The sequence below is a fragment of the Mauremys mutica genome, chromosome 1, assembly GCF_020497125.1.
Source record: "Mauremys mutica isolate MM-2020 ecotype Southern chromosome 1, ASM2049712v1, whole genome shotgun sequence".
In the NCBI taxonomy this organism is placed as follows: Eukaryota; Metazoa; Chordata; order Testudines; family Geoemydidae; genus Mauremys; species Mauremys mutica.
Window position 1 is genome coordinate 29,043,569 of NC_059072.1, and position 25,096 is coordinate 29,068,664.

Here is a 25,096-nt window from a genome sequence, read left to right on the forward strand (position 1 = left end):
GTGTGCAATGTGGGGCTCGCAGACCAAGAGGAGCCACAGTTGCAGGCAATGCATACGGAGGTGTGCATGTGATGTCACATAGGTGCAGGCCACCATGTGGCCAAGAAGACAGAGACATCCTGCATGTGCGGGGTGTGGCACAGGGTCTTCATGAGGGTCGTGAGAGTGACAAAGAAATCTGCTGGGAAGAAGGCTCGCGCTTCGACCAAGTCCAGGCATGCTTTGTTTAAGTGGATTGTCTGTGTCGGGAGGAGCACAGATTTCTCCTCATTGACACAGATGACCAGTGAGGCAAGAAGTGAGCGGAGGGCTATGACTGCTATTGCCGCCTAGGTGAGGGATGGAACCATCAGCAAACAAAGTGCCCTTCCCCGGCAGAGTTGGGCTGCTACGACCGCAAAGACCTTGGGGAAGATTGTGGGGGACCCTGAATTGATAGTGGTTGTCACCCATGCAGAAGTGGAGGAATTTGCAGCGGGCCAGGTGGATGTCGAAATGGAAGTATGCATCTTTCATGTTGAGGTCTGTGAACCACTGCAACCACACCCCCTGGGGGAGGGAGGGAATGATGGATGCTAGTGTCATCATATGGATCTTGATCTTTCTGATGAAAGTATTGAGTAAGCAGAGATTGAGGATAGGGTAGAGGCCTCTGTCCTTCAGGATGAGAAAGTATGGGGAGTAGAAGGCCCTGCTGATGAAGAGGCGGGCATGGGTTCGATAGCACCCTTCCTGAGGAGGGTATCAGCCTCGTGTTGAAGGAGGGTGTCATGGGTGGGGGTCCCCGAAGAGAGTTTGGGGGGAGACCTGGTGAGAGGGGAAGGTGATTCTATTGAGTAGCTGTGTCATATGAGCTCCCATACCTATCAATCTATGGTGATCTTGCCCCAATGGCAGCTGAATAGGGCAAGACGGCCCCTGAAGGTGGCACAGGGGGCTGCAGTCAGTGAGCTGGGGGGTTCACAGCTCTCAACCATCACATCAAAATTGGGTCTTCTGCTGGTGGCAAGGCATGGCAATGGAGGTGGCGGTGACCAATGGTCATGGGTGCTGGGATTGTGGGCACTAGCAGGCCATCTCTTGGTACCTGGTATAGGTGGGTTGGTATGGCAAGTAGGAGCGTGGCCAGAACTGTGTCTTAGGTTTCCAGTGTCGGGGGTGAGGATGTAGATCCCAAGGGGCCAGAGGGTTGCCCATGCGTCTTTCAGGGAGTGTAGGGCTTCGGCCATTTCCGTGGAGAACAGCTTATCCTCACTGAAGGGGAGGCCTTGGAAGGTAGATTGGACCTCCCTAAGAAAACCAAACAACTGGAGCCACACTTCTCATTCCATCACCACCCCCATGGCCAGGGAGAGGAAGAATGTGTTCGTTGTATCTACCACAGCCTGGAGGCTGACCTTGGCCGTCAGGCAGCCCTCGTCCAGCAGGGCCTAGAACCACTGCCACTTGCCTGCGGGATGTTCTCCAAGTACTCTGCCAGCCTGGCATAACTTTGCCACCTTATTGAGGGGTGGGGGGTGGAAGTGAGGAGTGCTGGTGTGCCCATTCCATGGCTGTGTGCATGATCAGTGAGGCCGGGGTGCATGTGTGGGAGAACAGAAAGTCAGCCCCCTTAGCCAGCATGAAGTACCTGCATTCTGCCTTCTTGGGTGTAGGGGTGCAGGATGCCAGCGTGTGCCATACTGTGCGTGTGGGTTGCAGAATGGCATTATGAATGGGCAGAGCTATCTGCTTCGGTCCCCAAGGCTGGAGAACATCCAGCAGCTGGTCAGGGTTAGTCCTGGTCGAGCGCCACCCTCCGTAGCAGCTCCTGGTACTGGTGATGGTTGTCAGATGGTGAGACGGTTGGTGGGACTGGGGCCTTGTCCAGGGAGGAGGAGGCTGCCGTCAAGACCAGTGGTACAGGCGGTGCCGGGTCAAGCTTCAGATCCTCTTCTGGGTCCAAGGTGATCGGTGCTGGTGGAGGGGCTGGGGCGGGCTGATATTAGGTCACCGACTGGCCAGTGGAGGGGCTGGGGTATGGCTGGCAATAAGGGTCCCATGCAGGCCAGTGGTGCCACGAGGCTGGGTCCTGATAGTACTAGGGCCCCAAGGATAAGAGTACCACTCAGACAGGCCTGGAGTGTAGGGAATCATAAAAGGTGGGCATGCCCAGGAGTCCGCACTATGCCAGGAGACTGGGGAGAAGGATCCTCTTCTGCTGAGAAGAATTTCCAAGTCTGAAGAAGACTCTGGAAGTGGCAGAGTCATCAGTGCAAGTGGTAGTGCAACTGGTGGTGGCGGGTCGTGCTCATGCCCCCTCACTCCCAGCCCAACTCCAGCCCTACCCCACCCCTATTCCCCAAAGTCCCTGCCCCAACTCCACCCTTCCCTGAACCTATTGGACTCCTTCCCCAAATCCCCACCCCGGCCCCGCCTCTTCCCCTGAGCAAGCCGCGTTCCCGCTCCTCTGCCCTCCCTCCCACAGCTTGTTACGCCGCAAAACAGCTGTTTCACGGTGGCAAGTGCTGGGAGGAGAAGCGGGGACGGCGTGCTCAGGGGAGGAGGCGGAGGTGAGCTGGGGGGGGCAGAGCTTGGCTGCCGCCGGTGGCTCCAGAGCACCCACCAATTTTTCCCCAGCTCTCCCTGCGTGCCTTCTCACATCTTGGCAGTGCTGATGGATCCAGGCATGAAGCCAAGGGTGGAGCACTCACCGCTGGTGAGGGACAGTGAATTGTTGGCACTGATGGCTCGGGATGAGACTCCACATGAGGCCGGAATGCCTCTGCCATGAGGAACTTGCAGAGGTGCAGAAGTCAAGCGTCACAGGTCCTTGATGAGTAGGACTTGCAGATATCACAGCGGGCGACAAGGTACATCTTGCCCAGGCAGTAGAGACAACGCATGTGCTCGTCGCTCATGGACAATGAGCGAGGGCATAAAGTGCAGTTCTTGAACCCTGGGATGCAGGGCATAATCCCCCAAAGGGATCAGGGGAGGCCTCATATGGAGCTACTATATACACTAACTAATTTATTTACAGGAATAAGAAAAGAGAAGCAGGAATAACTAACTATCTTCAATGGACAGTCATTCTTGTAGAGGCTACAAGCGCAAAGAGAGGATTCTAACTCCGACCACGTGGTAAGAGGAAGACTGAGGGCACGTTGCTCCGCACAGCCTCTTATAACCTCACAGGGAGCATGTAGTGATGTAAGGTGACCATGCAGGTCAAAAGACACTGCTGCTGAAAAACTTCCAGCTCCAGCGCATGGCATGGATGTGCACCCACGTTTGAAATACAGATAGGGACCATCGCTCGAAGAAGAACTCTAAATTATATGAAAAAAGCTGACCATGAAGGAATGTAGAATTGAATTTCTCCACCACATAACAATTCTAAAACAATAAGTTTTTAAAGTAAATTTTTCAGCTGTGAAACACCTCCAAGATATTGCATACTAAAAATAATTTCCTTCTTCTAGCGAGAGAGAGCGTCAAACATTAAGTATACTTTAGTCCAACTAGTTTTTGCCTTTCTGCACAGCAACCCTGATTAAAGCTTAATGGCTCCTTAGCTTCCATCATAAGAGACTAGCAAGGAAGGATTTCTTGCATAAATAAAAATACTTTGCACTCATCTGGCCCCTTTTGATCTGAAGATCTTAAATCTCTTTAAAAATGTTAATTAAGCCTCACCAGTCATGTGATATAACTAAATATACTAATAAATAACCATTTTACAGCTAAATTGGGCACAGAAAGGTTAAGTGTCTTTCAGTGTACCCATTTCCCACCCCACACAGGCTAACCAGTACAAAAAAAGTATCTCGGTTGTACTAGTATTTACTAGCACTGACCTTGCAATAATCATTTCTTTTATGCAACAGACACCATCTTTTTATTTGATTATTTTACTAAAGAGAGGGACCATACTGTCCTCCTATTATTCAATTCTCCTTTAGAATAATTGGCTACGAAGATCACAGTGCATCCCCATCATTTCTAGTGTCTGTGATAGGGTGCTTGGAGGGCCAGGTGGCCTAGTGATTAGTGCACCTGCCCTCCAACCCCTTGTTTCACTGTCAGAGGGGATGGTAGTGGTGCCTGGTTCCTGTTCCAGGCCAGGAGCATTTGGGCTTCCTCACTGCATCTAGGCCTTTGCCCTTTAGTAGGGTGTGGTAGGGGGACCTGGTCCCTCTCTCTCCACTGGATCCCAGGTCAACACACTGTAGGAAGTAAACCCAACAGGTTCCTCCCCATAGACAACCTAAATCTGCCACCCTGCTACTCCCCATTTATGTGCTCCTTCAGTTTGGGACTTGGACCCTATAGTCCAAACAGTGAATAGTTTCACAAAGTCCAAATGAGCAGGGCCTGCAAGACCTGCTGGTTCTCAAAGTGGAAGGAGGCCAGAGAAGGCACTGCCTAGGGGCCTTACCCACTATGCAGTCCTCTCTGAGGGTCCACTTTCTGTCTGACTTCATGAAGGAGGATTCTTCTCTCCTGCAGCCTGTCCACCATCCCTTTCCTGGGCTTCTGAGCTCCTTTTAACCCACTCCTCCAGCTGCAGCATGCTCATCAGACCTGTAGGAGCAAGCCTACCTGGACTCAATACTGCCTGTTAAGCCCTTTGGGCCCAGCATGTGGTTTCTATATATCCCACCACAGTGCCAAATTAGGATTTACTAGATGCAAGAATGAACTTTACTAAACAAGATGCAACCCCCACAAACTAATAGTCCCCTTGGACTTTCACCTACACGCAATTCCTGCAACTCTAGTTTAAATTACCAAATAACCGGTCACAACTTAAAATTGGTCTTTAATCTTATTAACAGAGTCTCCTTCCACACTGATTTAATCCTTAAAATAATCTCTTAAACATTGCGAATCTAGTCAAATCCTCTTTATGGGCTGCAAAGTGATCTTAAAAATAAATACTGCTCCTTGTCTCCTATCTACAATGAGTATAATTCCATAATATCAATAAACTCCAGCTTCATTTGAGCTACTAAATGTGCAGACTTTCACAAAATTGTAAAGAAATCTTAGCAAAATGGAGTAATATCACTAGATGCTTCAGAAGGTTTAAAACTAGCATTGGTTGAAATTTTTCCATTAGAACATTTTCCATCAGAAAATACTGGTTCAACCAAATCAAAATGTTCCATGGGACAAGATACAGAATATAGAGAATGTCAGCAGAGTTCATGATGCCCTGTAGCAACCCTTGGAGCACTGGACAAGAATTAGAAATACAATAAAACAAACAAAAACTGCACAATAAATAGAAGATTTATAGAACTATAACTACAATGAATCATAAAGGGACCAAGAAAAATTGGTTGCGACAATAATGGTGGAAAACAATTGTAACCACTATGTTTGGGATGGCTGTCTAACAAGTGTGGTCTCTTGTAAATGCTTCACCATGTATACATACATAGCACTTAACTGTTGTTATATTATACCCTAAAGGGAAGGAAAATTTTGTCTGACTCCATCTGGTGATCAGTTTATGTTGTGTAGCATGAGGACTGATGGCCCTTGCAATTTTTAGCCTAGTTTGTGTCTGTGCAATTGTTATTTTTATTCTCATTAATGTCTACATTATTCCTTATGAGTTTAGGACTTTATCTCAGCAGACTATCAATTTCTATGCCAAAATATTGAGGAATCCTTGTTCCTTCGAAATAAATTCAGAATGTATAATGTTTAAATTTTGTTCTCTGCTGTACTGTCTCTATCAATCATTTACAGTTGCATGCCATATAAAGGGCAATGTATGATTCTAAAGCATATTTTTGAATCTCAGTGTGTCTAAGATCCATGGAGGTCACTGTAACCCAAGTGGCCTTGGTTTTGTTACAAAGTAACAAAACTCTTAGTAATGAGCAGGTCAAAAGGTTCTCCAGTGCCCAGCTGATACCTCATTGGAAATATAAATGTCAAGAAAATGTCATCTAAGAGGGCTCGACTGACCCCAGAAAAACCACTTCCAATTTAACTAGTTCTAAAAGTGAAAGGAAAGCTTAGCAGCGCATCCATGGTAGTGAATGATTTTTATTTTTTCAAAAACTCCACCTTAACCAAATATGTTGGTCCAGAAATGAACAGTACTTAAGTTAACAGTAGTCCCATTCTTGGATCTTGTGCAGATGGCTTCTATAAAAGTTCTAAGTCAGCATGAATTGCAGGCAAATTCAACCCTTGAATGCTGTCACACTTTTAAATCATAGGAATTCCAATAAGTGGTACAATATAGGACAATAATCCTGCAGCATTGCAAATATTTTTAAGCATTAAGATGCATCTTGAGTGTTCTGTTAAATGATGTTCAGAAGCACACAAGTTACAGAACATTTCATGTTGAAAGTGCTCATGAGTATATCGGCCAGCATGTCACACAATTAGCCAAAGTGCCAGAGAGCATCCATAATACACAATTTTATAACACAACAATTTTATGTGGCATTGTGGGGATTGTATAGAGGTTCTCAGTTCACTAGTGACATATATACTGGAGGACTTGAACTGACTGCTGATAGGTGGTAGGGCTGATCTTCCCCCCCTGCTTGCAATGCTAACAGAAGGGAGAGATCCATACTAGAGTATCATTGCACCAAGCATTTTATTTTTACACAAAATTTTCTATGGCCCAGTATATCAGATCTCCCCTGCCAGGCCTCCTCGCTAGCTGGGTTGGAAGTGCTGCCACCAGAAAAGCTGAACAGCAGCTAAGAGCAGCGGCAGGGGAGGCCCAGCCTATGACCAGCATCCAGCTATTTCTGGTTACATGTACAACTTAAACAGGGAGAGGAGGTAAGGGGGAGAAAAGAGGAGAGGAAGGGAACACAAGGCAGCTAGACAGGGAAAGAGGAAGGACTCAGAACCAAGCAATTGTAGGTCTAGTTTAAAATCTTCTCCTGCAGCACAAAAGCATAGATATCAGAGAACTCATTCCAGTGCACATTCAGTAAGTACAGATAACACAGTGAGAGACAGTGTGTAAACCCCCTCACACTGAGGTAACAACATACCACTGCCTTTTAGATACGAGGCAACTCTTACTGTAACCTGATTGATAAAAAAGATGCATTTAGAAAGATAAAGGAACGGGGTATTTTCATAATTATATATATATATATATATATGGCACTCTATACTGTAACATCAGATATAAATACTGAATTTAAGAAATACATCAATATTTATGCAGGAGAAGGAATCAATTGTCCTCCTCACCCCACATTTTAGGTCATTCTGGCCCCTTTCCTGCTCCCACTGAAGTAAATGGAAAAATCTCACATTAACTTTCTTGCTGAAGGATTGTGATGCTACAAACTAGTCGGTGAATCCAGGTGGTTTATTCAGTGGCATGTGGCTGGGGCCATTACACAGTTTAGCTTGATGAAGCAATGAGCCTTGAAGGCCACAAGACCTGGGTCCCACCTGTTCCCTAATAGTAGCCAATTCCACAACTAAGGGCTCTATATGAAACGCTCTGTCACCAACCTTCTTGGATTTGACCCTCAGCTATGTCAGCCAAGGCCCCTGTTGAATGCAGCTAGAGGCAGAGCCTGTCTCTGAAATGTTTGGATCTTAAGCTGCTCCTTAGAGCTTTGAAAATAAGGACGAATACCCTGAAACTGATCTAGAATCAAAGTGCTCAATATTTGTGTTACGTTCCTTAACAGGCTCACTCTGCACTGTATTACTATTAAGATGCTTTCATCTGAAAATAGGAAGTAGTTCACTGGAAACTGGAATTATCTACTTGATTGTGCTTAGTTCACCAGTCCAATATAAGTTAAGGCAAAAAATATGAAACAGAGAAATGAACTATGTCACCAGCAGAACCTCAGACCAACACTGTAATTCTTTCAGTATTCACAGCAAGGTGCAGGCCTTTCACACTCTGTTTATGTTTATTTGTATGCTACACTGCAAAGTAGGTCAGTTCATGACCATAATCAGTGCTGGCACTGTGCGACAAAGCAATTAAGAAAGGAAAACCATCTTACAGGGAGGTGGCGTGGGGGGAGTGGTAGCAAACGATGGATCTAGCACTGAAGACTATTGTTCTGTATTAAAAGGTTTCAAAATGCTGATGAATTTCAATGCACCAATAATTTGACAGGAAGGTATAGGGCTTTACTGAATTTGCCTTATGATGAGAACGGACCTCATTAATTATTTAGAGGATAAATTTCTCAAGATTCAGTTTCTCACAGGATGAAATCTTGCAGACCCAACTAAGTTGTATAGACAACAGGCAGCTGCAAAGGAAAAACAAAAGTGCATATTTACCAAGTATCTACATGTTTCCATTAAAAGAGGGAAACAAACAAAATGGAAGCCAGCCCTGGTTAAGTCTACCTGTGCAAAGTCAGCAGCAAGTCGCATTTTCCCACCTTCACCAAGGGGTCTCAGTAGACTGGCATTGCGAATAAAAAGTTCAATTGCTCTCTGAGCAATGGCTTCTGTGTTGTCAAAGACAAAGTCGAAACACTCGAAGTGTCTGAAGTAGTCGCTCATGACTCTTGCTATGAAGCCCTGTAGTTCCTTCATGTAAAGAGAACAAGGGACATCTGGTTTTCCTGAGCTGGATAATGATCTGCCAAAAATGAAAAAAGATGCTAAATCCATTTTTATAATACAACTAAAAATTATTCGTTTCTTTTTAATTTTCTTCTTATCCCATGTAGTAATTTTCCTTTGGTGGCATGAATTTCTGCATCCTATTTCTGCTTGGAACAAAGGAGTGTGTAAATCCCTTTGGGACTGCAGTCTAAAAGATCTCTTGATCTACCATTGCTACCATCACAAGATAGAGGAAACCACCCCCTCCTATCCAGCTTGCAGGCCCTCCATCAGCCTGGAGTTTAAAGCTCTAAATCCAGCTCCCAAATTTAAGTGTCCCAGCTGTTTGTATAATATTCTAATAGATCACATAATATCAAGCTACATCTCACAAGGTTACTAGTGCAGTCTGTTCCAAGCCCAATCTCTGCACAGAATTAGTCTCTTAGATTGTTCAAGTCCCACACCCAGGATTATAGGCACTCTCTTCTAATCAGTGAAGAAACAGAGCCCTGCAAGATATAGGACATGGTAATCAGTAATCGATCTCTTTCTCTTTGAATTATAGCCAGGCTGTAGAGCCCTCCCAGACGTCAATGGGAGTTGAGGGCACATAACATCCTGCAAGATTTAGTCCACAGTCTGAATCAAAAGATCAAACCAGAGAGTGTGTGCTAATGTCAGCAGCAGGAAAAGGTTGCAGCAGGTAAAAATATTGTAAAAGCCAAGTGGAAAAGCAAAAGGGAAAAACATCTTTGAAAATATACTGTTTTCAACAGATTTATTTTATTTATTTTTTTAAGAAAGGAGAATGGATGAACTGTAGCAAGATGTGCAGGGGAAGCAAATAACACCCACTATGGCTCACCATTACTTGTGTCTGTGGATAAAGATAAATGGTGACAGAGTGCACATACCCACCAGGACCAGGCTCTCATAGCAGGCCTCAAATATAGCTACGTCTCTCTTCATGAAGGGCTTTCCAAACCAAGAGAGTCTATTCAAAATCAACCTCCTCCTAAGAATGGTCATACTGGGTCAGACCAATGGCCCATCTAGCCCAGTGCCAACATTGGCCAGTGCCAGATGGTTCAAAGGGAATGAACAGAACAGGGCAACCTTCAAGTCATCTATTCTCTGTCCAGCATCTGATAATCAAAGGCTTAAGGTTACCCAAAGCATGGGGTTGCAACTCTGACCATCTTGGCAACCAACCATCGATGGACCTATCCTCCAGAAATTTATCTAATTCTTTTTTGAATCCAGTTATAATTTTGGCCTTCACAACATCCCCTGGCAGTGAGTTCCACAGGTTGACTGTGTAGTGTGTGAAGAAGTACTTCCTTTTGTTTGTTTTAAACCTAATGCCTATTTATTTCATTAGGTGACTTCTGGTATGTGAATGGAGTAAAGGAGTAAATAATACTTTGTATTCATTTCTCCACACCATTCATCGTTTTACAGACATCTATCATATCCCCCCTCTGTCATCTCTTTTCCAAGCTGAAAAGTCTCAGTCTTTTTCTCTCTCCTCATACAGAAGCTGTTCCACACCCTTGATCATTTTTGTTGCCCTTCTCTGTACTTTTCCATTTCTAATATAACTTTTTTGAGACAGGACAATCAGAACTCCATGCAGTATTCAAGGTGTGGGTGTACCATGGATTTATGATATTTACTGTCTTATTATCTATTCCATTCTTATTGGTTCCAAACTTTGTTAGTTTTTTTGACTGACTGCATATTGAGCAGATGTTTTCAGAGAACTATCCACAATGATTACAAGATCTTTCTTGAGTGGTAACAGCTAATTTAGACCCCATCATTTTGTATGTATAGGTGGGATTATGTTTTCCTATAAGCTTTACTTTGCATTTATCAGCACTGAATGTCATCTGTCATTTGTTGCCCAATCACCCAATTTTGTGAGATCCCTTTGTAACTCTTCACAGTCTGCTTTGAACTTAACTATCTTGAATACTTTTGTATCATCTGCATACTTTGTCACCTCGCTGTTTACTACGTTTTCCAGATAATTTATAACTATGTTGAACAGCACTGGTCCCAGTTCAGATGACTGGGGGACACCGCTATTTACCTCTCTCCATTGTAAAAACTGACCATTTAGTCCTACCCTTTGCTTCCTGCCTTTTAACCAGTTACGATCCATTAGAGGACCTTCCCTCTTATTCCATGACTGCTTACTTTGCTTATACATTTTGTAATACAAGTGGTCAAAAAATGAAAATGCAAATTTTTTTTAAATTTTGCAGCTGTTTTCATTTTATAAGGCTCAAAACTGACCCCCATCATTATTTTTTAAAAAAATTTCACTTAATTTTTTAATGGGAATTTTAATCTAAAACCTTACAGAAAATGTTATTGAAAACAATTATCAGAATATTTTATTTACCAAAATCCATTTTCACTAAACACATTTTGATAACCATTTCAGAGTTTATAATGTAGATAAAAATGTCTACGAAAATTTTAGATAAAAAAGCCACAAAGTTTTTTCTGAAAAACAAAACTGTTCACAAAAACATTGGTTTTGAATAAAGCTCTTCTTACTTAAAAAAACTGAAATTTTTTGACAAATTTTACTTTAAGATAACCAAAATAAAAGGACAAAGGCAAGTGTGATATGATTTTGGCCACTCAGTTCAATGGCCAGCCATGTTGCTGCCTTCGGTGCAAAAAGACAATCAAGTATCATGAGCTTCCAGACAAGTGATCCTGTTGCAAAGGTCACTGTGGTATTAACAGTATATTATGCATATACAATATACTTCACCAAGACAATGCCATATTATGAAGATAGTGGCTGATTACCCAGAAAAATCTTCCTGATGCATAGTGATGATAATAGCCTCCACTGAGTCTCCTACCGAGTTCAGTAGGGGTTGCACAGCACTACCCATGAGATCATAGATTGTCTAAAATAAAGTGAGAGGACGAAATCAGTAATGAACAAAAAGTACATATACTGACCACCACCAAAATTTAAGATAAATTTAATACAGACATTTGCCTCCTTTATGTTACAGGTGCCCTTTTATTCCATACTGGAAACATTTAAAGGAAAGGAAAATGGAAGTCTTACAACATTTAATTTGTTCAACCATTTCAGTAAGGTAGAGAAATAAAGGCCACTTTACTATTACTACTTTATTTCACAGTGGCGGTGCACATTGACATCCCCTGTATATAAAGATACATATTTTAATGCACACACGTAAGCCTAGTATCCTCTCCTGCTGTAGGCATGCCTCCTGTCCTCTACTTGTCATCATCACTCAAGACAGGGAATATAGAGGGATGGGTCCAGACAGCCATCACCACAGAAACCCAGATGTACAAGGTTACTAATCACCCCGAGAGACAAAAGCACCAAACTGGTGAGGAAAGAGGGAGTGGAGGATCCAGTGCTTGTTGAGTGAAGATTGTAGGGAATTACATTTATTCTCAAAGCAGATGTATGGGTTCCAAGCATCATCAGACTATCAGAACTCTCAAATACAAATACTTCTTAAATCAAAATAGCCTACTCATCCACAAATAGTTAGAGGAAGTACAAATTACAGAGAATTTGAAATTAATGCATATTTTGGCCAGAAAGTAAGGTCCATATTGACAAAAAATGCCAGAACAAGACAAAACTCACAAGTTAAGTTACAGTGCCCATTGGAAGTATGGCAAATACAACAAACATTCAATCTAACTTTATAGCATGTTGACATTCAATTACCTTTAAGGCTGTAGCTATAGTTTGTTCAGCAGCTGCCGGGAATGAACTCTGGCTGGAAACTACCTAAAATATGTAAACAACTATTAAAATAGTCAAAGCTTAGTGAATGATTAATGACCCCAGAATTTTGTTTGGACTGAAAACATTTTTAGCTATTACTGAAACAAAAGTTGGCCATATTTATAAATAACGAACAAATGTGTTATAGATGGACAAGATTTTAAAAGTTAAAAAATTCCACAATATGAAACCACTTTGTCAAAAAATACTTTTGTCCTTCTTACAGTGTTTAACAGCACTTTGCAGCCCAAAAAGTTCAGCTGGTAAATCATAGTGACAAAATAATATTTTAACAAAAACATTCTGATTCCAGGGAGGGATTTTTGAAATGCAGCATCTACTTTTCAAGGGCAATCTGAAGATGCAAATGCCAGCTTGTCACTGCATAGTTATCCAGTCACAACACTTTTAAACTACGAAAAATCTACTGTATTAAAAACAAAAACAATACCCAATTTGGTCCAAAATGAAGCATCTATATTTGCCAATGCTCCAGAATAATTATGGTTGACATGGTATGGAGAACACTGACATTTAAATACACCTGAATTCATTATCCGTCATTTTGCTTTCTTGATATGCAATGAAGCCGCACTCAGTTCCTACTGAAGCCAAAAGTCCAATTCCCATCAGTTCAACAACATCTGGATAGGCCTTTAATTTTTCCTTATGCCAAATATTCATTTTGAAATCTCTAATTTCCAAGATTTGCAGCTTGAAGTAAGAGACACACAAAATGATAAAAGGTAAATGGTCTGGTTCTCCTACTCATGTGCGTGGGGTTTATGGAGAGCTGTGCAGCTGTAAATAATAGTAGAAATTCCTTGTAAGTTAAAATCCTACACTTGAAATAATTGCTCAAATCCCAGCTACAGTAGCATTTGGACTAGATGTCAAGGATCAAACCTGGAAACACCCCACCAATTTCCTTACAGTTATCAACATGTTATATTTATCTCATTTAAAATAGTGTATTGACCATTAAATTCACAGTTAAGAATGGCTGAGCCATTACAAACATTGAATCTATCTCCCCTTGTAAGTATTCTCACACTTCTTATCAAACTGTCTATAATGGGCTATCTTGATTATCACTTCAAAAGTTTTTTTCTCATACTTAATTGGCCTCTCAGAGTTGGTAAGACAACTCCCACCTTTTCATGCTCTCTGTATGTAGGCACCAGCAAACCAAGCACATGCTTGGGGTGGCACATTTTCATGGGTGGCATTCTGGCCATCTTTTTTTTTTTTTTTTTTTGCTTTGGGCGGCAAAAGCCTAGAGCTAGCCCTGGCAGCAGCAGTGCGTTGTGCGCAGGGGGCACCCTGGGGCTACTGCGATTCGTGCCGCGGGGAAGCAGCGCCCACACCTTGTGGCTGGGCTGGGCAGGCTCTGAGCGGGGGACACTCAGGCTGGGGGCCACCCCGCGGGACACACAGAGTCGCCTGCAGGTGCCGCAGGGCGGCCACCCCCCAGCACCGCAGCCGGGGCTGAGCGAAGTGGCCCGAGCTGCCCAGGGACTGCTGCAGAGCGGCCAGAAGCAGCAGCAACAGCCAGGGGCGGCTCTAGACATTTCGCCGCCCCAAGCACGGCGGCATGCCGGGGGGGTGCTATGCCGGCCGCCAGGAGGGCGGCAGGCAACTCCGGTGGACCTCCCGCAGGTGTGCCTGCAGAGGGTCCGCTGGACCCGCGGCTTTGGTGGACCTTCCGCAGCACGCCTGCGGGAGGTTCACCGGAGCCGCCTGCCGCCCTTCCTGCAGCCGGCATAGCGCCCCCCGCGGCATGCCGCCTCAAGCACGCGCTTGGTGCGCTGGGGCCTGGAGCCGCCCCTGGCAGCAGCGGGGCCATAGAGGGCGGGGCACTGCCATGCGGGGCCCACATCCCACTCTCCGGGGCTCCGCTCCCTCTGGGGCTATCCTGCCTGGGCTCCTCAGCTCCCTGCCTGGCCAGTCCTGGAGGCGGGAGCCCTGGCTGGTGGGACCCTGGGCTGAGGTGCGGCCCGGGAGACCCGCTGCTTACCCCGACCCTCCCAGTGCTGGACTGGCTGGAAGCGAGGAAGGAGTGGGTGGAGTCAGCACTGGTGGGGGGAGTCCAGGGCTGGGGCAGCAGGGGTGCGGGTGGGTTGGAGTGGGGGGAGAGCCCAGCACTGGGGTGGCAGGGGGTGTGGGTGGGGGAGGGCATTGGTGGGGGGGTGAGAGCCCAGGGCCAGGGTGGGGGGCAGCCAAAATTTTTTTTGCTTGGGGCAGCAAAATACCTAGAGCCGGCCCTGAACACAAGCCTCATTTATGCACAAATCACAAACTTTGTTCTATGCTGCTGTTCAAATAATCTTTAAAACGTATTTGTATAAGTTCTCATCAATGCAAGGCTGACTAAGCCTAAGAAAAAGCAAAGAATGTAATCAAAATGAATGGCAAGAAGTTAAGTATCGCTGAAAGCTTACCTTCAGCACTGACTGGTGTAGCCTGTACAGTGAATTCACTACAGCCACATTCCTTCTCTGTCCTTCTGTAAGGGGTCCAATCACTTGGCTGGCATCGCCTTGGGTGGACAGCTGCATTAAGTAAATAAATAAGCAAGTGATTTTAAAAATAGTATTATCAGAATGTCAACTCCTTTCTCTTGAAATAAAGTGAGAACTAAAAAAGTAAAATTAGATAAGTTGAGTGTTGTCTTTACTATTCAGAGCAGAAGAAGTAGTATGTCATTTGTAGAAGACAATATCTTCCATTTAACCCATGAGATATACATGCATACATATTACACACACACTCACTCAGCCCCGGGTCCCAGAAGACTCATACAAGCAGGGAGCAAGGGCTATCTCCTTCCTCTGTTCCTCCAACAGGTGCTGCCAAACCAATCCACTTGGAGACACAGGGTCTCAGCAGTTTGCCCACCTCCATAATCTGAGACAGTAATTACAGTGACTTGTCAAAGGGCACACTGTAAGTGGCAAAACAGCAAATAGAATGCTGGTATCCCGTCTCCCAATTCCCTACTCTAACCATTAGCCAAGCTTCTCCCTTCAAATGCAGGTTTTTGTTGTAAAATATGCTTTTAGAATGACATACACATTAGTAGTTCAAATAAAGAAATATAAATGTGATGAATTACAAAAAACAAACAAAACAAAACAAAAAGAATAGGAGAGTGTGACAGGGTGCTGATTAGGAAGACTGCAGAATCAGCCTCCTGCCACGTCAGCCCCATTTAAGTGAAAAAAGTGGAGCTGGCTGGAAAGAACCTGCCCTAATTGGGGAATGAGAGCCAGCTGCCAGCCCAGTTAGCCCAGGGCTATATAAGAGGCTGGGAAGAAGGAAGCCAGGGTAGTAGGACGGAGGAGAGCAAGGGAGTGCAGGCAGGGAGAAAGCCCTTCCCTCCCAGGTTCAGACACAGAACTTTGTATGCTGTATGGTGTGAAGGTGGTGGGAGCACAAACTGGTAAATAAAAGCACCAGTGGTTCCTGAATCCGAGGGTCTCTGAGTGACTTTATCTGAGCATAATCGAGCCAGGAGGGCCAGCTGCACTCTGCTACAGAGAGGTTGTCATGTGCTATTCCTAACATTAAAGGGAGTCCTTGCATAAATCACCACAGAGCAAAATCAAAATTTACTCCAAAATAGAGAACACTGTCCCTTCACATTTAAAGTACATGAAGGATGTTTTCTTGGTCATACAAATGATGCTGAAATCCTAAAGTACAAGGATCAGACATATGACCATTTAACTATGGTCCCATAAGGATATCACAGGGAATGTTTACTATTTAAAATAAAGTCAAATTTGGAAACATAACTAGAAATTTTCTTATACACCCAGTAAGGTGCAGAAACACAACATTCTGTTAAAAGAACTACACTGGTTTAAGTTGATTGAGTGAATCTTAAAAAAAAAAAAAAAAAGATTGTCAAGCAATTACAGCAGGAATACTATTAATACACAACGTCACTGAGCTATGATTCTGTTATCACCTACATATATTCCAAGACACAAGTTTATACTCAAAGTCCCAGAGAAATAAGCCCAATGCTTAAGACCCTCCAGCAAGAAGGCATTAAAATCCCAGAACAAACAGTAAGTGACCTTTACTGAAATCTATTCAAATAACCTATTCATAGCTGCTCAGAAAATAGACAGTCAAAAATATACACGAGTAAAAATTAAAAGAACATTCTGAAAACATGCAGCACAAGCATAACAAGAGAACACTTCTTAAAATGATATAACACAATAAATCTTCATTAAAGGAAGAATATTGCTTTAACTCATAGTTCTTCTAAGGATTTGAGCACTCAACATAAACATCAAAATAGCAAATGCATGGTGTAACAGGTTGACTTGCTTCTTTAAGGCCTGGGGCCAGCCAACCCTAGTTAGGAAATAGCCACACTTGAACATGGTTCACCTGTTTCCCCCTACAAAAGGCAGCAGGAAGCTGCAGAGAGAGAGGGATGGTCAGAGAGAAAAATACAGTAACTTTTTTCGTAACTGATGTTCTTTGAGATGTGTTGCTCATGTCCATTCCATTGTAGGTGAGTGTGCTCCCCAATGCACCAGTGCCGGAAGTTTTTCCCTCAGTGGTATCCATAGGGGACCGGCTTTGGTGCACTCTGGAGTGGCGCACATATGCCACGGTATGAGGGGTGCTGCCAGCTCCCTGCACCCTCACTTCCTTCTTGCCAGACACTCTGACAATGGGGAAGGAGGGCGGGTCATGGAATGCACGAGCTACACATCTCGAAGAACACCAGTTACGAAAAAGATAATTGTCTTTTCTTCTTCTTGCTCATGTCCATTTCATTGTAGGTGACTCCCAAAGCAGTATCACCGGAAGTGGGTAGGAGTTCATGGACATGTCGATTGCAAAACAGCTCTGCCAAAACCAACATAATCTCTGGCCTGCTGAGTGATAGCATAATGATTTGTGAATGTGTGCACTGAGGACCATGTCACAGCTCTGCATATGTCCTGCATAGGGACCTGTGCCAGGAAAGCTGTCAAAAATGCTTGCGCCTTTGTCAAATGAGCCCTCACTATTGGAGGGGGCACAGCCTACGCTAACTTGTAGCAAGTGCGGATGCAGGTGATCCAAGCTGAAATTCTCTGAGAGGACACTGGAAGACGACCTTTCATCCTGTCGGCTACTGCAACAAAGAGCTGAGTCGACCTGCAGAAGGACTTGGTGTACTCTAAGTAGAAAGCCAATGCCTGCCTGACATCCAGAGTATGCAGGCACCTCTCCTCGTTATTCGTGTGAGGCTTCAGATGTAACACGGGAAGGTTGACGTGGAAGTGCGACACTACCTTCAGTGGGAAAGCTTGTAGAACACTGTGTATGGGGGCTCTGAAGTAAGAGCTCTAATCTCAGAGACTCATCTTGCTGAGGTAATGGCTACAAGGAATGCAACCTTTATGAGAGGTGGGAAAGGGAACACAAAGCCATAGGCTCAAATGGAGGGCCCGTGAGCCTGGAAAGGACCAGGTTGAGGTCCCATTGAGGAACCGGGTCCCGCACTGGTGGAAACAGTCTTTCAAGGCCTTTCAGGAACCTAGCTGTCATGTCTCATGAAAAAGCCAACCTACCCTGGACTTGAGGGCGGAAGGCCGATGTGGCTGCCAGGTGAACCTTGATTGAGGAAAGGGCGAGGCCCTGATGCTTTAGGTGAAGCGGGTAATCTAGAATGCACTGCAGCGATGACTGGATCAGGGAGATATTCCGCACCACCACCCAGGAGGAGAACTGCTTCCACTTTGCCAGGTAAGTGGCTCTTGTCGAGGGCTTTCTGCTCTCCAGGAGAACCTGTTGCACCTGACAAGAGCAGGCCAAGTCCTCTGGGTTCAGCCATGCAGCATCCAAGCCTTGAGGTGGAGTGACACAAGGTTCAGGTGCAGTAGCTGACCATGGTCCTGCAACAGTAGGCCCGGGCGGATGGGAAGTATCTGTGGGGGCACTACGGCCAGGTCCATGAGCATGCCGAACCAATGCTGGTGTGGCCAAGCTGGGGCAATCATGATGACCCAGGCCTTGTTCCTCATATTCTTCAAGAGGACCATGTTGATTAGCGGAATAGGTGGGAAGGCATAAAGCAGGTTCCCTGACCAAGACAGGAGAAAGACATCGGAAAGTAAGCCTCTGCCAAGGCCTTGCAGGGAGCAGAACACGTGACACTTCCTGTTCTGTCTGGTTGTGAACAGGTCCACTCAGGGAGTCCCCCCCTCAGGAACAGCGTCCTGACAACCTCCAAGTGAAGAGACCACTCGCGGTGAGAGAAGAAGGACCTGCTGAGGTGATCTGCCGGCGTGTTCCTCACACCGGGAGGGTGCGAGGCTTCCAGGTGGATCGCATGCTGGATGCAGAAGTCCCACAGACAGAGGGCCTCCTGGCACAGGACCGATGACCTGGCTCCTCCCTATCTGTTGACATAGAAAATGGAAGCCATGTTGTCCATCAGCACCTGCACCACCCGACCAGAGAGGTGGGGAAGGAACACTATGCAAGCCAGCAAAATGGCCCTCAGCTCCCTGATGTTTGTATGAAGCGCAAGCTCTTCCCTGGACCATAGGCCCTGCGTGCACAGTGTGCCCAGATGTGCCCCCTACCCGAGGTCAGACGCATCCGATATTAGTGAGACCATGGGCTGCGGGCTTGCAAACTGCACACCTTCCAGTACCATCGCCGGGTCAGACCACCATTGCAGGGCAGTAAGTATCCATGGCGGAATCGTAAGGATCTTGTTCAGGTGATGTCTGGCCAGGGAGTAAACCATGACTGAAGAGGGCAAAGCCTGAGCCCTGCATGTTGAATGACATATGTGCAGGCAGCCATGTGCCCTAGAAGTCTGAAGCAAACCCAGGCAGTAGTGAGTGGGTGGGCAGCGACACTTGCAATGAGCTCCGACATTGCCCTGAACCTGGCCTCCGGCAGAAAGGTTCTGGCTGGGTCAAGTCTAGGACTGCTCTGATAAATTCTAGCCTTTGAACTGGAACCAATGTTGATTTCTGTTCGTTTATCAACAGGCCCAGTGCTTCGCAGGTGGCTTGTAACATCTCGATGCTGTGCTGAACCTGTCCTTCCAATCAGCCCTTTATGAGCCAATCGTCGAGGTACGGGAAGATCTGAATACCTTGACATCTGAGATAGGCTGCTACTACTGACATGCACTTTGTGAACACCCTTGGCGCCAAGGCTAAGCTAAAGGGAAGCAATGCACTGACCCGACCAGGAAGCGCAGGAACCTTCTGTGGCCGGAGAAAATTGAAATGTGGAAGTATGCGGCGCACCAGTCTCCAGGATCCGGGGACAGAATGATGGAGGCCAGAGAGACCATCTGGAACTTCAACTTCTTGAGACATTTGTTGAGGTTCTGCAGGTCTAGAATGGGGGGCAGGCCCCCTTTGGCCTTTGGGATAAAAAAAGTAGTGGAAGTAAAACCCTTTTCCCCTTTGGTGCTCAGGGACTTCCTCCACCGCTCCCACTCATAGGAGGCTTTGCACCTCCTGAATATGGCAGATGCTTATGAGAAGGGTGTCTGAAGAGGGATGAGGAAGGGGGGTGGAAGGGGAGTATAAAAATGAAATGGAGGGTATAACCCCTTGCCACTGTGCTGAGGACAGGGCTCTGAACAGGGCTGGCTCCCAAATCTATGGGGCTGTTGCAGCTTAAACTGCTTCCTCACCGGGCCTGGCATGTAGAGGCCCAGGGAGCACAAGGTGGCCCTTGACTCTTTCAGGCCATGTAATTTAGCATCTCTTTGTTCTGAAAACAGGGCTAGGCCATCAAATGGGAGATCCTGGATGGATTGTTGGACCTCCATCGAGACCCCCGACGACTGGAGCCAGGACGCACGCCTCATTGAAATGGCCGAAGCTATGGTCCAGGCCGCAGAGTCCACAGCAGCCGAGGCTTCCCGGAGGGCTGCTCTGGCCACCGCCATGCCCTTGTCGAGGATAGCCAGGAATTCTTTCCTGGGCTCCTCTGGCAGCGAGGCTGCAAACTTAGCCATCAACTGCCATATATTGAAGTCATAGCAGCCGAGCAGGGCTTGATGGTTGGCCACCCTCAGTTGGAGGCTTGAAATAGAATAAATTTTTCGACCAAATAGATCGATCTTCTTCGCCTCCTTATTTTTCAGCATCAAATGACCCTGCCTATCATGCTCACTGGCCACGGATACCACTAGCGAGCTTGGGGCAGAGTGGGTATACAAATCCTCATATCCTTTAGTAGGAACAAAGTATTTTCTTTCTGTCCATTTGGTGATTAGGGGCAGGGAGGAGGGTGTCTGCCACAGGGCCTTAGTAATTTTTGCTACTCCCTCATGCACTTGCCATGATGGCTCTTGGTGCCGTGGGTCCGGTGACCTGCGGTGGCACTCAGCAGATCTTTGATGGTATCCCGGTGATCTACGCTTTACGCTTAGAGAGCGTTGCCACTCCATAGACCTGGAGCAGGAGCGAGAGGATCAACGTCTTGGAGACCACTGACGCATTCATGGTGATCCGTACCAGCGCTCTGACAGCCAGTGACGGGGCTCCGGGGACCGACGTTTGGAACCTCCAGAATGGTGCCTTGAACTGGGAGACCGGCTTGGATGCTCCCAGTACCAAGGCTCTGGGGACCGGCGCGCCTCCGCAGGCCTGTGCCCAACCACCGGCATTCAATGCCATGATCCCGAAGAGCGCTGCCTGGAGTCAGGGGGACCGACGCTGGGAACTCTGGCAGGTAAGTGAACCCACATCTGGGGGTTAGTGGCGCTGCTCGGGCGAGTGCTGTTGGGGCACTCCCCGGAGCGGGGAGTGGTGCCACACTGATGGAGACCATTGGAAGGGGCCCATGGCAGGCTTGCCCCTCGAACAGGGCACCTCCGAGGCTGGGGTGGGCGGCTCCAGAAGGGACAATATGTCCTTAGCGGCCTGAAAGGCATCTGGTGTAGATGGCACTGCCAGGTGCTGAGTGTCTCTGCCACTAACCAGGGTGGCGGGCAGGTCTCGAGCCAAGCTCGACAGCTCATCTACCACTGGATCCTGGCCACCAACCGGAGGCAACGAGCTGCCCCTTGCGGGTCTTTATTCTCCTCCGGCTCTCTCCTTCGCTTTACGGGTTCCAGGAGAACATCCCCTACCGGCCCTTTCTCTGCTTCTAAGCCAGTACTGGAGATGAGCGTCAGCATTGGTTGGATGTCGGTGCTGGCGGCGCACTCCGCACCGAGGCCATGATGCTTGGTGCAGAGTCCAATCTCCTCAGCTCTGAGGCCGGTGCAAAGGCTGACTCCATAAGGAGCGCTTGGAAACGAATATCCCGCTCCTTCTTGGTACATGGCCTGAAGTTTTTACAAATGTGACACTTGTTGCTCTTGTGGGCTTCCCCCAAGCATTTCAAACAGCTTCTATGGGGGTCGCTGACTGGCATGGACTTTTTGCAGCAGTCACAAGGTTTGAAGCCTGTGGACCAGGGCATGCCCCATCCCAAGGCTAAGTCCCATATGGGACTATCTAACTAACTATTTTCTACTAACACTAAGGGAACTATTACCTAAACTACTTAAAACAACTATATACAATCAAACCACCACTGTGGTGCAGTAGGAGAAGTAGCTTGCCGAAGCAAGATGACATTCCAGCACCATCACTGGCGGTAAGAAGGAACTGAGGGCGGGGGGAAGCCAGTAGCGCCCCTTATACCGTGGCATACACGCACCACTCCAGAGGGTGCCAGAGCCGGTCCCCTAAGGATACCATTGAGGGGAAAACTTCTGGCACCTACAATAGAATGGACATGAGCAAGCACTCGAAGAAGAACAAGCAGAGTCAATGGCTGATGGGAGTAAGTAGCCTCTAGTAGGGAACTTTGAGTTTTCAGGGAAACAGCTCTAACCAGAGAAGGCCTGAAAGACCCCCAGCAGGAAGTCTAGGGGACTAAATGGGGATTTGAGAACTTTAATTTTGAATATTTTGTGATACTAATAAACCTAGCCCAAGGGTTCAAAGTTGCTAAATATGCAAAGAGTTTGAGTGGAGTTTAAGTCTTCTGAAGGAGAGATTGAGGAAGGGCGCAAGGGGGCATGAGGGAGGTGACCTACACGATGACACATGGTATGACTAAATTAGCCAGTATTTAACTAACATCTTACAAATATTAATTTTAGGCAACTTTTCATTCACATGCAAGTATGTAGTGATATAGTATTACAACTAGTCTGTCTTGAGTCCCTATCCACCACATTTCTTGCAACAAAATCGGTTCAATCCAAATTCTCCAGAATTAAGACTCCATCTCAACTGAGATTTCTCACATCTTTTCAAAGAGAAAAAATGTACCTTCTCCTAATGCCTCAGAAATAGTCTGGCCTCCAAAAACTATCCTCAGACTAGCAGAAGTAAACTTGGTGCCTCATATGTTGGCAGTTCTTTTCTTTCCTGTAATCTGGGTTCACTGATATTTCCACTTCAAGAGACCTGACTGATTTTAAGAATTTTGCTCTGAGACCAACATTTTCACAGATTAATAACAAAACAGACTTGTGTTGAGTTAAAAGTGGTAAATCAGTGTTCTGAAGTGGTAAATCAGTGTTTAGACTTTTACCAGCCATTTAGTGCTCAATCGTCATCAACAAGGCAGGAAATGCACCTAAACTGGGAAGAACAACAAACCTTCTGATAAATGCATTTTTTTAGTCAGTTGTAATTAGACTTGCCCCATCAAGCTGTGCTTGCTGGAGGATGAGCTGTGTCTTCTGAAGTAACTTTAAAATTGGACCCACACAGATAGAGAAAATTCTCTCTACCTGATGCAGTTTGGCTTTTAGACATTTTGAAACCACATGGCAATGGCTCCTCAGCTCTTGATGACTTCAGGGAACTGATATAGGAAAAATAACCTTTCTGTAGGAACATGCAACTCATGCGCTCAGCAACTGTTGTGCACAACTAGACAGACATCAATAAAAAATGCTTTAAAACACTATTTTTCTAAAATTATTCATTTTTTTTTAGTTTTTTCAAATAATCAACTTATTTCAATAGAAGGATTTGCTGAGCCCTTGTAGATTATAAACTACTATCAGTTGTTTGAAGCACTGAGCCGGTAAATCTTTACCGCAGTGAATGACATTTGAAACCCAGCAGTACTCCGTTCACTGAGGCTGCCTTTAGGGAGACATGCTACAAGACAACTAAGATCCATGGGACATAAGCCCCAACATTTGTAGCTTGGTATGAACTGTCAGCTGCTGTCTCTTGTCTATCCTTGCTGACGCACTGGGGATTTCTAGGATCCTATCCTGAGGCAGGAAGGCTTCGAGGGTTGATCTGTGTCTAGTGGGGCTTCTACATACTCCATTTGTTGCCGGGTAAATTGGGACTCTGGGTCATTTATCATGACTCCAACATGCTTGTGATCACACAGACTGATTTTCTGAAACCCTTTGGGATGATGTCCTCAATCAGCCACTTTATTTATCTAGAGAAACACATGCACTACCGTGCTATGCAGGTAGGCTATTATTATCACCACTAAGCATGTCATGAAAATACGTGGAGCAGATGACAGACCAAAGACCTGTGCAAGAAAAGACAGAATAACTGATAAATAACTTTTTACATTTTAATGGTGTACCTGAATAATGCAGTAAGAAACTTTTGCCTAATTTGAGCCTTGGTTTCTGTCACTGATAACGAATGAAATACTGCAAATTGAATGAAATGTGAATCTGCATTTTGGTAGGTTCTGTAGTGCAATGCAGGAACTTACAGAATTGCATTATGTTGTGATATGTCCTATGGGATTTTTTAAAATTAATTTCCTGCTTTTAATGGGTAGTAATGAAAAAAGAATTTAGTTTACTACATGGATGGAATTTTGAGTTCTCTGTCTGGCACTATACTAAATGCTAACTAATTTGGACTTTTTCTGTAGGAAAAAGTCAGCCTTCTGATAAAACTTTTCAAGAGTTTAGGACTTTGTTTAACTTGAATTTCAAGTGAATAATAGTCCCTACCATGTTTGACAGTGAGTTGGGAGGAGGGGCTAGCTTGCATTCTGTCTTGCTACCACTGACCTCAAGGGTCAAAAAACCTGAGCAAGGAGGCACAGTCAGTCTCATATTAAAGAGCTAAGACCTTGAAGCAAGTATCTTCCACAGATGGTATTTTTACAGAACTCCATTTGCTTTCTTTCTCCATCATAAACTACTTCTGCAAATCCCCTCTTTAAAGGACTAACTAGTAGCATCATAATCTAGGAGGAGTGCTGAAGAGAGCTTAATCAAACTAAGACTGAAGCAGTGCATCTGATCTAGCTCTAGGATCAACAGCATAATATTTTGTGAAAGCATGACTTGAACTCCAATTGTTCTTCTGATATTTTTCAAGAATAGACACATTCCTGATGGTCACGTTCTTATAGAATGAACTTAATCCATCCGGTACTTGGACTTCTGCTTGATCATAACAAGTTATTATAAAACATATAATCCATTTAGAAAGCTTCTGATTCATTAGGGCTAGGTCCTTCAATTTCTCCCCATAAACTATAAATAATTGGGAGGATTTACAATTAGGTTTAGTGATTTTAAAAGATGCCCTTTTATCATCTGATCTGTGAAATTTCACCCTGTGTAATTTCTCTAGCAAGAATAAAGAGTTTATTGGCATCAGTTTACCTATTTATAAGAAAATCTGCTGCCACTGAAAGCAAAAATTTTATGTGTGGTTTTAAAATCAT

General features: G+C 45.4%; 1 protein-coding gene across 3 annotated transcripts in view; it reads right to left on the reverse strand.

Moving 5' to 3' along the window:
• The window catches only part of COG5 (component of oligomeric golgi complex 5), a 308,198-nt gene that overhangs the window by 29,509 nt on the left and 253,593 nt on the right, over positions 1–25,096 (reverse strand). For all 3 annotated transcript variants that reach the window (XM_045030137.1, XM_045030118.1, XM_045030126.1), the window contains 4 exons: positions 14,815–14,925; positions 12,314–12,376; positions 11,398–11,501; positions 8,362–8,599 (listed from right to left, as the gene is read on the reverse strand). In XM_045030137.1, the coding sequence (XP_044886072.1) occupies positions 8,362–8,599; positions 11,398–11,501; positions 12,314–12,376; positions 14,815–14,925 (516 nt within the window). The remainder of the gene's footprint in view (positions 1–8,361; positions 8,600–11,397; positions 11,502–12,313; positions 12,377–14,814; positions 14,926–25,096) is intronic.